A 13,979-nucleotide genomic window follows, 5' to 3' on the forward strand; every position below is an offset into this window, starting at 1 on the left:
AGAAAACGGTCTTAAAATGTGTTTCTGGGCATCAGCGGGCATCGGTTACCTCATCGCTTCTTCTAAGCGCCTTTTAAAAACTGACATCAGACGTTTCACTAACTATGAGGAGTCACACAATCTCAATATGGAAAGAGACGGAGGGCGTGAGGCGTCTGACCCACATTGTCAGAGTTATGTAAGTTTTAACAGCAGTTACATAAAGAGCTGGAGGTGTGGAGTCCACTCTGCCTGTGTGTGTGTGTGTGTGTGTGTGTGTGTGTGTGTGTGTGTGTGTGTGTGTGTGTGTGTGTGTGTTGCTTTGGTTTTGGCCTAAAATGAAAGAAGATGAAGATCAGAAGAACTGGGAGATTTCTCTGAGCTGTTCCTCTCCTAAGCAGCTTGTTTTGCAGCTTTTAGCTCATTTACTGCAAATCGTTTATTTGATATCTTGCCTGGAGTAGATTTTCTGACACGTCTCGTCCTGTGTGTCCTTAAACATAAAACCGAGCATCGTTTTGTCCTCCTTAGCATTCTATGAGGTGACGACATTAATGCTGTTGTGATAAAATTAGGTAAAACTAAAGTAGCCTCAACTTTTTCGTAAGAAAGACCAAAGTCTCTCAAAAATCTTACAGTTTTTTAATAATCGATCCAATTTGGTAGCTTTGCAGTCTCTGTAGGTACCATTTTAACCCCTAATAACCAACAATTCACCTGTGCCTGTTTATCTGAAAGTATACAGGGCAGGTTGCTCATTGAGGTGCTCAAAAGTGCTTTTTCTTCCTCATTTTTCCGTGCTGGATGACAGTTTTCCGAAGCTCTCTGCTCTCACAGGTCACATGACTTCTGGATCTGATTCATCTTCTTCATATGTCTCTTGTCTGTTAGTGAAGACCTGTCGGCAGAGTGTACACGGAGAACTTATTACATAAGCTCCACAGATTTCCATCTGACCTCAGCTTCACTCAGTCAGAGGAATAAGTAGATTTTTTGCCCCTCATCTGTTTCATATTGAGAATGTGGTTCATAAAACAGAAAAACTAGATGCACTGATGATATTCTGTAGTATTAGAGTTCATTTTTTTAAGGAAAGATCCACTGTAATTGTATAGAAAGCTCATGACTTGGCTTGTGCCGCTTTTGAACACGTGTCCGGTATTAGAGAGTAAATGTATTTTTTTAAATGCAAACGTTCAGCAGTGATTTGTTGGCTGTAGTTCAGTAGTAGTTAAGGCTCTGAAAGGGTTCATCATGTGCGTAATAAAAATTAATCTCAGTGCAGATTTCATCATCGGCCTTACACAGAGTCCTAAAAGTTTGTAAAATGGTCATAAAACACAGTTTTTGCGTTTCAGATTAATTTTTTTTGTCTCAGGTCACACAGATAATTACGTTCAATCACATGAATAATGTCACAACAAGTGGTTTTCATTCATTTTAAAAGGGGGGGTTGACACAAACAGCGAATTCCCAGGAAAACTGAAAACCAGAAGAGTTAAACTGATTTACATCGAATCAGACTGAATGATTATAAAGTCAAATATTGCTATGACTTATGTTTCAAAAAGCCCAAAAAGGAAAGTTGAAGAAAGTTAGAAAGAAATTAAAGCGAAGCGATGTTTAACTGAGAGTAAAATAAAACTGTCCTGACAGCAGTGATGAAGCTTAGGACGTGTCTGTCTGAGACCCTGGTTGTAATGCAAGCCTCTCCTTTTAACCACTTCAGCTCCTGTTAAAGTTTTGTTAAACCAGAGTTAAACTAGACAAACTGTTGGTTTTTTGTACCTTCAGGAAATCAAACAGTGAAGCTGCATTTTGCTATTTAGGGCATCTTTGGACCAGCGTCGGTGATGAAACATGAGACAAGCTTCACGTTGAGACTAAAAAAAGTCTGTTTTGTTTGTTTGTTTCTTTGTTTTGTTTTTTCATAAAGTAAGAGGCTGACACCTACTACAACTGTCAGTCCTGTCTTGCTGTGTAAGTTTTATCTTTCTTTCTCTCAGCCTTTTTTACGTAAGCCACTTTGAATTGCCGTCTTGTTGAAAGGTGCTACACAAATAAGCGTCTCCCCTTGTGCTTTGTTTTTTGCCTTTCTCTCTCCAGCCTCGCTCCACTCATTCTTTCCTCATATATCTCCTCCTCTGCCTCCTCTTTCGTCTCTTGTAATCACCCTTCTTTCAGCTTTTCTACCTTCTTCCTCCCTCCCTGCCTTTCCTTTTCATCTCCACCTCTTCCTCTTTCCACTTTGCCTCTTTTCCTCCCTTCAGGCTGACGGGACGGATGATGGAAGTGACACAATCAGCACTTTGTGCCTCCCGTTCTCCCTCGAGCTAAAGTCCCGGCCCGTCAGAAATCATGTCACACTTTGTGCTGGGAACAATAACTCGGGGTGGGGGGAGACTGCTGCTCGCCGCCGTTTCCCACAGATCTATGAAATCTCATCTGGTGTTTCTGCTCTGACAGAACTCACCACTCCCACAGAGTTATACTCTCTTTAATGCATCTGACCAGCTGAGGTTGCTGGAAGTACCGTGTAATTTCTCAGTTTAAAAAAAAAAAAAAGCTCATCTCTTATCCGCCACAAACTAACACAACTTGAAAGGAAAAACTACTTTCTGTGAATACATCCAGTCAGCCTCAGTCGATTCAGTGCAAAGGTTTTCCAGAAAACACGACCTTCTGAAGGTGGTAATTCCTGGTATATGCACAACGCCTAAAATGCTGTGACGCTGACACATTCCCAAAAAACCAAAAAGTATAGAGTTGCAGGGTTTCTGTGGATTCTTGAAAAAAGGCGTTAAATTAATTTGATAATAACGTTCATAATGTTTTTGCCCCAAAACAAAAAATTACTTGACTCAAATCTACAAATCTTCCTGCCAATCTGACCATATTCCTACATAAAAACCCAAATGAATAAAACTGTTTGTGAAACCTGATGACTGTAATCTGACAGTGGCATAAAGTTTAAAACAAGAAGCTTTGACGGCATGATGCTGGGTGGAGGACCAGAGCAAGGGAACGATTATGGAAGGATTATTCCTGCTGAAAAAACAGTTGGGAGAAAGTTGGGAAGGAAAACCAACTTTGTTCTCGGTGACCAACCCCGAGCACTTAAAGTACTCCTCTTATAGGAGATGATAACAGGATGTTGAACTTGCACCTGTGGTGTCGTTGCTGTAGGTCGGGTCACAGGAAGTACAGCCTGGGCCGCCCGGATCAGCGAGACCTGAGCGAGAACCTGGCCGCCACCCAGGGCCTGGCTAACATGATCACCGAGGTCCAGAGACTGTTCCAGGTACCACCAACCCCATCCAAAGGACGTTAAAAATGTATTTTCATGCTTATAAAGAGATTAAAAGATCTAAATCATCTTTCTGCAGCTTCCAGAGTTTTGGCCCGGACAGAGTTTAACCACCAGTGATGACGTCTTCGCTGAGGAGTCCAGAGGAGGCCTGGTTACCTCGAGTCAAAGCGGCAGTGAGGAGGACTTGGAGGAGAGAAGGCGCAAACTGCAGCTGAGCACTCAGCAACTCCTGAAGGAAGCCAGGGAGAAGAGCCGAGGCTGGGAGAGCCACCCGGCTCCAGATCACGTGGAGCTGGCCTACAAGAAGGTGAATGTGTGTGGGGTATGGGGAAGGGGGTTAGTGACATCACCACACGGTTTCTTTGTCGCACTATGAAGGCTCGGAGTTAACCTTAAGGCCCGCCTCTAATTTATCATTTCTGCTCATCTTCAGATGGACGACAGCTGCCCGCTGTGGATGTGGCGAGGCTCCGTAGAGGTGGACGCCGCACAGGGGGAGCTGCTCCACCGGCTGCTGAGGGAGCAGCAGCTGTGGGAGGAAGGCCTTCATCAGGCCGCAGTCATCCAGACCTTGTCCAAGGACGCAGACGTCTACCGCTACCTCCTTCAGGGCCAAGGTCACGGCCTGGGCTCGCAGCCCCTACAGGAGCACCTGCTAATCAGGTAATGAGCCACAGCGAGCCCGCGAGCGCTCGCCTCGACCTGCTGAGCTCTACAGAGCGGGGAGGACGGGGGAGTCGAAGCTGAAAGTACCCTCAAAGTGTCACTTTGAGTTACACTGAAACACAGCATACTTTTTTGTGTGCGTGAGGCTTGAATGGGGGGGTTGATGAAATTTTAATCAGAGCCTGAAGTCAGATGAGACATGACAGTATCTGTGTTTACAGTTGGCCCGTGTCGCTGGTGCACCTTTTCTCTTTCAGACTCCCCTGCCTCTGTGAGCATGAACTCAGAGTTACCCCCGACTAAGAACTAAAAATCACCACTTCTGCATAATGCATTCAAACGAGGTCCTTTACTTTCACCAAATCCCTCACAGAGACCCAATGAACCCAGTGAAAGCACTGAAAGCAGCTGATCGGGGTCTATTTTAACCACCTTTGGTGTAACGCTTAATAACTTCCCCAGCTGATGCCCTAAACTGAAGCAAATTTGCATTTATTTACAGCAGGACTTTCAACACATATTAAACAGAAAGGAAATAAAAATGATATTTAGCACAAAGAAGGGTGACTGTAGTTTGGTTGGAGCATACCTGATATGATCTGGTGGGATTTATGCATTTAGATGGGACTATTTTCAGCGGCGGATTATTCCACACAGTAAAAATAATGTTGTGGAAGCAGTTTTGAACACTCAGAAATATCTTATTCTCCTTTGTAACGTGACTCATTCCCTCCTCAGGATCTGGCAGGCAGACCCGTCCTCCGGCCTGACGTACCTCTCCTCTGTGTCTACCGAACTCCCCGAGGTGCTGGCGGAGGGGATCAGGGTCCACACCCACGTTTGCCTCTACCTGCTGGAGCCCACAGGAATCAGGAAGACCCGACTGACACACCTCTGTCGGACAGATACGAGGTGAGGAGACGTTTTAAACATCTGAGTTGGTAGTAGAAAGCATTTAAATTTGTTTACAGTAAAGTGGCCAAACGGTCCTTTAAGCTTAAAGGCTGAAGGCTGAGTTGTGCAGTAACTACAAAGAGGCCGAGAGGGTTTAAGGCCGTGAGAAGCCTATTAAAAGAAATATCTGGAGAGAGCGCTTAGTCCATCTTATCTCTCTTAATTGAGCCCGTTCTGTGTTTTTGACCTCTGCCAGCACCCATCTGCAGCTCCACCCTGTAGGTGAGCACATGAAAATGAGGAGGAGGAGGTCTCCTCCTCATGATTCATGCCCTTTGAAACTAAGTTGCTGCAGATTTTCTGCTGCTTACGTGATCAGGCTGACTCTCGGCGGAGCCCTCAGCTCCATTTGTCTATGCTGATTAAATGAAACTAACCCTCCGTGCGACAGAAAGCAGGTGGCAGTGGCGCTCTTGTAGCGCTCATCCCTGTCATTGAACTACACGGGAAGGTGCTGTAGGCAGCGACACTGATTCACTGTGTTGGAGGCGCATTTCTGCCAAAATCCTGCACATATGTAAGCTCCCAAGTTTGATCTGGTCGAGAGATTTCATATTTTTTTATTGAACCTTCACAAACGAAGCAATGGTGATCCACCCTGTAGCTGATGAGACATTATAAATTATTGTCATTATTATAATAAATCCTCAGGGAACCACGAACAGCTCCACAAGATTTCATAGATGGACAAAAGAACTGGGCCACACCTTTTAATCTTGGAATTTGGATGCTTTAAGGGCTCAAAATCTCATCTGGCATTAACATCATCACAGAAACTGTGCACCAGGAGCTTCGTTGCATGGGTTTCCATAGGCGTAATGTGCACGTGGACCAGGTTTTTTTTGTCCATATAAAGTCTCAATAACTACTGTGGCACTGCTCTGGGAATAAAATAAGACACAAAAGTAGGTGCAGTATCTCCCCTGGGAACCATGAACATCTCAAAAATGTAATAGTGACTCATTCTTCCTCCTGCAGTGGATTCAAACATTACAAAAACACCAATAGTTTTTATTTTATTGCATTAAACAGCTGCAACAGGTCTTCATGGTTCCAAGAGGATGCATCCCACTCGCTCCGGTGTCCTAAATGTGACGACAGAAGTGATGTCTCAGCTGCTTACAATGGTATCATTGGATATTCCTCCATCCTTGAGGACAGACTGCCATGTACATTTGTTCCTGGTTCCCAGAGGAATTACCACACTGACATTGGTGTCATGGACTCATTTCTGCGTGTAGTATTGGCATGAGACCTAGGACAGCGGTGCTGAGCAGAATTCATAATGCCAACGTGATTATGATCATTCTTTCGGGAAACATCTCTGCACACATTTCATGGCAGTCCATAAGTGAGAATAGGGTACATCCCCTGGGAACCACGAACAGCTCTACAAAATAAGTAACATCAACCTACAGGTGGAAAACCTGCATCGCTGCTCCCAGAAAACTGTTATACACCAGAGCTCCGACACAAAGCTCTGGATGTATCCTCTGGGAACCAGAAACATGTCTATAGAACTGCATCCAGTTTTTGATAAAGACCAGACCAATCAATGCTGTCCATAGAGCCACAAGTATCAGAAATAACATTTCAAAGACTGCAATTCGTCAGGATTTTCTACCGTTTCACTTTTGATTTCCTAATTTTCCCTGAATGTTGTCCCCATGTGAGAAAATGAACTCCAAAGAGTGAAAATGGTGATTTGTTACATGAAACGGAGGGCAGAACAGCAAAGACGGGTTTGATCTCTCACTGTGTGATTATCTCAGCAGGCTTTTCAGTCGGCCCATTACGACTGAAGTGAAAAGAAGCGCACAATCACACACTCGCGTCTGTTTCTGATTAGTACGTGCTGAATAAAGAGCCGCCTGTGAAACTGAAACTGTTATCCAGAGCGACGTAGAGCGCATACAGAAGTGATATCGGCTTCATTTCCAGGCAAACATCGGCCCGCTCGCGCTCCTGTTACGCAAGAGTGATCACGTAAGAAAGAAGTGAAAACGCCCAGAGGGATGAGTGCCTTCACTCTTCCCTTTGTCCGACTTCCTCTCGCGTTTAATTTCCTCTCATCTAAACGTCTGTGATGCGCCAGCCTGTCTCGGGCTTATTTGCTGTGGCATTAATTTTAAGTGCTTGTTAGCTTTCAAGGCAAGACAATAGATCCACTGCATCAAGGTCAGCGGGGCTTTTTACAGTACAGGGCTGTGAAGAAGATCCTATCGCCTCCAGAGGAAATTAAACACATTACAGCCTCAGCGAGAGGAGGGAGGGAGCGGGGAAAGCAACATGGATTTTCAGGCCGAAGCTCAGATGCTGCGTTACCATCCAGATATTCTTACTCAGGTTTGGATGACAAGCCTGAATAGAAGAACTTATAAACAAGAACTGCAGAAATGTATTTAAAGGACTTCATACCTCAGTCAAAATCTCTGAATACCTTCTTTGTCGTCTCATCCAACGCTGTCAGACATAAGGACAGAGACTTTTGAGTTTTTGATGTGCCTGCCATGCTTCCTGCACTGACTAAAAAACAAACAAACTGAAGACCATAAAACATTTTACCAACATTTGAAACAGTCTTGGTGCTCATTTGAATCCAAGCTTTAAGAAATCCAGCAAAGAAATACGTCCATTAACAGTCTAAAAAAACGGAAGGGGGGCAGTACTTCCTCTGTGACACTGTCTGTGCACTGGCTAAAACTGCAGCCCCCTGGTGGCCTATGCAGGTACTGCAGGTGGGCCCCGATAAGTCATTTGCAAAATATAGCTTTAAAAAACAGTAATTACATAATAAAAGATATTAAAACTTAATTCTCTGTGATAAAGCGATAGACTAAAATGCCCAAACCGATCCCAGGATCCAGTCATTTGGGGTTTCAAAATCAAAAAGGATTTTTTGATTCCTGCAGGCCTCCATCTCTCAGGTTTTAATAACCGTGATGAAATTGTGAAACTGAAACTGAAATTACATTTTTTTTTAAAAAGTATGGCATCAGTATTTATTGATGCCGACGCGTGAAATCCGTGCCCATTTCTTTTGTGTTAAAATTATTTTTTGGTCTATTTAATTGGATGAATTTAATTTTTTTTCTAGATCAAGCTCAGTTTTTCTTATTTTTCTTATTTTTTTTGCAGCGAGATCAGTGTGTCCACACATTACACGACAAGTTTGAGCTGTAAAATTCTGAATTTAACGTTTTTTCCTAATGCGCTCGGTGTGTATCAGCCTTTATTCCAAATTTTTGAAGCTATTTTTGATCCTGATGTGAATCCTGATCTAAAGCCATTGATGGAGACTCGAGTTCAAAATCAGATGATTGAACCAGTACACCAGGGTATGTCCTGAACGACAGGTCTCGCCACTCAAGCAAAACCTCATCAGAGCTGATTTAGGAGCATGTTTTTTGAGTGTCATCTTTTCAAACTGCTGCTGCGTCTCCCTGAAATCTTACACAATCATAAACTTGCGTTTTGTCCCTGCTGTGGCGCCACAACGCAGGAGGTTACAAAAATGAACAGCAGCAGACATGATGTCACTTGTGTGCCTGTAATGGTGTAATCTTTACCTGTGTCCCACCTTTTTCCCGCTGACACACCTCCTCTGTGTTTTATCTTCCAGGGGTCGGTCGCAGGAGTGGCACAGCAAGGTGAGCGGACTCCGCCTGGCCTCCGGCCTGCTGGCCATCAAAGACTCCTTCAGAGCTGAGTACAAAGAAACAAAGATATGAGCCCATGCAGAGAAAGTCAGGCTCATCTGGAGCGCTCGCCCTCCTCCTCCTCCTCCTCCTCCTCTTCACGTCTGGTTGAACTGCAAACCAAGCAGAATGCAGGACAAAACGGGGCGGACCGCACCGTCGCTGTCCTGCGTCTTTCTCGAAGTTTTAAAACTCTGCCGTTGGAGTTTTCTCTATATGTTTGCTTTTTACTGTGGGTGACCTTGCGGATTGCCAGCAGCACCTCTGCACTCCCTGCTGTGCCTGTTACGCTTCACACTCAAGTTCACACACAGACACACAAAAATGCAAAGCATGGCGAGCTTTGACAAAGGACGTTTTGATGGGAGGGTGAAAAAGCTGAGGTTGGTTTGACTTTGAGGAAAAAAAGGAGCAAGTGTGACTTCTGGAATAATGGCATCACCGGCAGGAAGAGAAGGAGGCAGGGGAAGCTGCCGGGACAAAGACAGGAAGCGAGGACAGAAAACATCAGGAAGCAGACTTTCAGCCACCAGAGAGCGGCTGCTGCATCAAACCTGTGACCGAGAACAAAGAAAATGAACGACGTGCGGCCGTCCTGGATGCCTAAAAAGGACATCGAAAGCTGTGAAGTCGGCTCGAGGGTTCCAGAAAGAGTCCGGCTAAACCAATCGGGAAAAATCTGAGGAGAGACGAGCAAATAGTCTTTCTCAAGCTTGGCAGTGACTCCAGGGCGTTAATGGCTGTAAAAAAGTGGACTTTCTAATGCCTACACACACTTTTTGCCATCACCAGAACTTCTAAATTCGCTCCTGTGACGGTTCGCAGACGAGCGATATCTACCTCTACACGGGACGACGCCGACGCCGCAGTGGTGCAAACTCGGAGGCCGAACTCCAGGATTTTTTTTTTTTAATTTGTATTTATTCTTGTACAGATCTTCGAGTGTTGCTTTTAAAGCCTGCTTGACCTGAATACTGCATGGAAAAGTCATCAAATTCTATATCAGATTATTTAACTTCTAAAGTATATCTGAATACAAATGTTCTATCCAGATATGTTATTTAATTCCTGGCTTTGTGTGTGAAACCTATCCGTGCCAAACACCTAATTAAAATGTTTATTTCTCCTCAAACCTGCTTCCTGTTGTTATTTCTCCCCCTCTCTCTCCTCTGTGACTCGTCTGAGTGCCAAACATATTACCGACTGTAATTTTGCGGGAAGGCGGGGGAAACAGCAGGCAGCGTGAAGATGAGGTGCCACACTGCGCCACTGAAGCACAAGAGATTAATAAGTCTGGCAGTGCGATCCAAAAAAACCTTCCAACCCTCACCTCTTCCTCCTCCTCCTCACAAACACCCAAGGTTTTATGCAAATCATGTCTAATTTGCATAAGGCTAATTTGCATATCTTATTGATTTATCTCTCAGATCACATGGTTAAATCGCTGATAAACGCGATAATACAGAAACGTGAAGTAAAAATACTTCTCGGGGCAAAGATGTCGTGCCCCGGTCCAAACAGGCTTTTAAGGAAGAGACGTAATTGATGCAAACGAGAGAAAACAGAAGTCCCTGCAGGTGGTTTCATTTCCATACAAGTCTGTTCTTCCATATGGTGCTAAAACACCACGAGCTGAACTTTGGATGAACCTGAGGTCGAAGGTTCAAGAAGCTGGCCAAGACTAGAAATCACAAAATAACCTGTGCAGTCTCTTACCACCAGCAGTGGTTACTGGTCACCGCCACATGAACATCCAAACAAACCTGGTACTTCTACGACTTCACCTGTAAGCTTCTGTTAGCAGATTATACCAAATCATCTTGAATTTTCAGATGCCTAACAGACTTTATCAAGAGAGTCATAATAAAAGAGTAAATCTGGACTTTATCCACCTACTAAAGATTCCCTGTAATCTGATGCTCTTTAGACCCTCAATATACTTTTATTTAACGTCGTATTATTGGAGGATCTTTAACATATAAAGCGCCTTGAGGCAAATGTTTGTGTGATTTGGTGCTATGTAAAAAAAAATTGAACTTTTATTCAAAACATTGTGGCACATTTAGGAGTGTAAGAGCCATTTGTCACGCTATATTAGAGCTAAGTAACAGCAGGCTAATAGTGCAGTAATACTAACAGTGGTGTAAACAAAGGGCCGGATGTTAAGGGTGATTTTGGAGAGCAGTTGAGTAAAAAAATACAACTTTTTAGTGTAAGTTTAGTGATATATTTGTTCAAATATAGTAGCCTGGAAACAGTAAAATGGTAACAATGCTACAAATATGACTTGTGTCTTACATCAGCGGTCCCCAACCCCCGGGCCACGGACTGGTATCGGTCCGCGAGTCGTTTGGTAGCAGGCTGCGAGAGTTGAGGCTCGGGTGTGAAATGTATGGTTTTCAGGGTTTTTATTGTTATTTTTTTATCGTTAACTCTGTTTCCCTGGGTCTTTTCCCGTGTGTTATGAATACATCTTCTTTTCTTTGGTACCCGTGCTGGTCTTATTTAGTTGTATTTATCTACGACACCTTAAAGGCCGGTCCGTGAAAATATTGTCAGACATAAACTGGTCCGTGGCGCAAAAAAGGTTGGGGACCGCTGGCTTACATCACCCAAATGTACTCATCGTTAATACTATGCTTTTACTTGGGTAATACTTTGGTTACTATATATAACTTAGTAATTCTTTAATTTTCTATTACTATCTTATTACGGAGCCATAATACAAAGTTGGGGTTTTTTTTATACCTCAAGAGGTGGTGGAGACCAAAACTGGAGTTAAAAGATAAAAAGATTACTGGACTTACATTCATGAGACAAACGCAGACATGGGTCCAGTGGGATGATCACTTCGCCAGAATGGACTCTCTAACACATGCTCTGTAAAGAGAGACTACAGTCATGCTCCACAGTGGTGGCCAAAGTAAAATACGTGCAATTTAAATATGTAACCAGAAACACACGAGTACAAGTAAAACTTTATCTTTGAAGGTAAAAAACAGAGTTAAAGTTTGGAAAAGTTTCTTATGAAACAAGGATTTCAGAAGGAAATCAACACTGGGAAACAAAGAAATGTGAAATGAGAGGGAATCTGTCACAACAAGAAAATAAAACGTGACATTACACTGCTTAACGAATTAATTGGTAATTATGAAAATCATTTTTTGCATTTATGTAATGCATTTATGTAATGCTTCAGTATGCACAAGCCAATAGTAAAGCTGTTGATTTAAGAAGTTAAATTACAGTTATTTACTCGCTATCCTGAAAAGTAGAAAATTTATGCTTTCCTTAAGATTTTCCAAATCTGATTGCAGTCTTTGCCGGCCCTTTCTGGGCCTGGAGCCTCATGTTTGACACCCCTGGTTTAGACAATTCAAACGGCTCAATTCCGCTTCTCTAGAACCTCGCTTTTCAAAGTCATGCTGAAGATGATATAGAAAATGGGACAAGTTGAATCTGCCGACAAACAAACAGATTGCATCTTTGTGGCCGTATGTACAGACACCTGCTTTTTACCTGCACTTCTCAGGTGAGCCCCCATCCAGAACCTGAGCACGTTGTTCAGCAACTTGGTGACGACGCCTGTGGAGATCAAACTGCCAGGCCCTAAAACCACCCAGTCCTTCTAACCCAGCGCGAGACATAAAGGAGAGGGAATAAACTTCAGCTGAAAGGACTGAGTGATGATAATCGTCTCTCCCACTGAGGCAGGAGGGTTATTGCTTCTGCAGGTGTTACTGAGGCGGCGGTGGCATGGCGAGCGGTCTCCTCCCGCGGCGACTGTCAAAACACCTTTAACGCCGTCCTTCAGCAGCAGCAGCGTGGCAGCACCCAAAAGAATAAAAGAATAAACTAAAACAGAGGCTCTGCGGAAGCCTGATGAATGTTTCATGAAGGAATTACTGCCTGAGAAGGAACTGAGATAAAGTCCCGGGACGTATGGGACGATAAGAGACAACTAGAAAGGAGAGGGACTTTATATTTTTCATAAGCTTCAAAGATGGGTCACAGGAAGACATCTTCAGAAGTCTTCTAACAACTATTGTATGGCTTGTGGCCATTCTTGGAGACATACAATTTTTATATCTACCGCAGTGCACATCTGTCTGGGGGGTAAAGGCAGACTCAACAATTACAAGCTCGCGGGCTGCCTTGAGGAAGTGTGTGATGTATAATTAAGTTCATCAAATGTGTTTGTTTGCCTCACACTTTGAGTTTCTGAGAAACAAAGGCCACTTTCCCACACGAGTCATGGAAAGTGAAGACTAATTGTTATCTGAAAAGCAGCGCGAATCAAATGTGACTTTCCATACATCAGAGTCAGGGACGCAGGGTGGGCGGACGCAGAGGAAAGCAATTAGAGTCAAAATGCATGCAAAACACTTCACACTGAAAAACAGCTTTAAGCATTAAGTCAATCTGTGGAGTTTGTGTGATTAAAGTGTTACGCAAACCTCCTTTACAGGAACGAGTTTGGCGTCTGAAGAAGATGAGACACGGTGAAAACTGGAAATACAGCAGAGGTGAAAGCTGGAGTCCATCAGCCACAGCTCGCTGTTGTTGCCCTCACACATAATGGCGCGTCCAGAAATGATGCTACAACTGCTGATAGCAATGCCCTTTCATGTATTTTTTTTTCCACACTTCAGATCGTCCAAATTTAATATCAGACAAAGAGTCAAGCAAAACTCAAGGCCATCCTCAGATTACTAGCCAACATTACAAACTAACTAGCTAACCAAATACATTGCACCAAAGACCTGTGTATGATTGTTTGGTATATTGCCCGTACAGTTGCCCATAATTCTAATGAAAAGCACCAACTTGTCTGCAAACAATTGCCAACTACCAGCAAAGACATGGTAAAACTTGAAAAAGTACAATGCAAACTGGACCGGCGAAGGGCCTTCAAAAGTAAAATTTGTGCCTCAGCATGTTTCAAAAGGAGCAACTATTTGAAGGGTACTATTGCTTGGATAGTTGCTGCCAACTGTGGACGACTGCTGCAATCACGAGGGGGGATTTGCTAACCCGTCACACATTTTTCTCCTGCGGGGGGAGGTTGCCAGATGGTCACGGACCAGTGCAACTGAGGCCTTATTCACATGTCCAAGCCAGACAAATCAACATTGCTAGCAGTCACATCTGCAAAGTACGGAAGAGGATTAGGGCCACTGGGAAAAAAAATAAAAAGTGGGCACGTTTTTTTTCTTCTTTTCCAGAATTCTGAGATTAAAGTCCGAATTCTGAGAAAAAAAGAAAAAAAAAAAGACATGCCCACTTTTTTTTTTCCCAGTGGCCCTAATCCTCTTCCGTAGCAAAGGCAGTGACATGTTGGTATCACATTTTAAACACAGACTCAGAAGTAG

At 43.6% G+C, this 13,979-nt stretch overlaps 1 protein-coding gene and 1 long non-coding RNA gene across 4 annotated transcripts in view; one reads left to right on the forward strand and one right to left on the reverse strand.

Annotated features, from left to right (window-relative positions):
* si:dkeyp-23e4.3 (rho GTPase-activating protein 7) overlaps positions 1-9,739 on the forward strand; it is a 113,005-nt gene extending 103,266 nt beyond the window's left edge. For all 3 annotated transcript variants that reach the window (XM_031750356.2, XM_039618639.1, XM_039618638.1), the window contains 5 exons: positions 3,166-3,280; positions 3,366-3,596; positions 3,723-3,952; positions 4,694-4,867; positions 8,532-9,739. In XM_031750356.2, the coding sequence (XP_031606216.2) occupies positions 3,166-3,280; positions 3,366-3,596; positions 3,723-3,952; positions 4,694-4,867; positions 8,532-8,640 (859 nt within the window). In that variant the 3' untranslated portion in view covers positions 8,641-9,739. The remainder of the gene's footprint in view (positions 1-3,165; positions 3,281-3,365; positions 3,597-3,722; positions 3,953-4,693; positions 4,868-8,531) is intronic.
* Positions 1-11,447, reverse strand: LOC120442307. The gene is made up of 3 exons (XR_005614659.1): positions 11,415-11,447; positions 8,479-8,614; positions 1-877 (listed from the first exon to the last, which is right to left on the reverse strand). It is a non-coding gene; the product is annotated as an uncharacterized LOC120442307 (long non-coding RNA).
* Positions 11,448-13,979: the final 2,532 nt, after the last annotated feature.

Source organism: Oreochromis aureus, linkage group 10, assembly GCF_013358895.1.
Source record: "Oreochromis aureus strain Israel breed Guangdong linkage group 10, ZZ_aureus, whole genome shotgun sequence".
NCBI classification, from domain to species: Eukaryota; Metazoa; Chordata; class Actinopteri; order Cichliformes; family Cichlidae; genus Oreochromis; species Oreochromis aureus.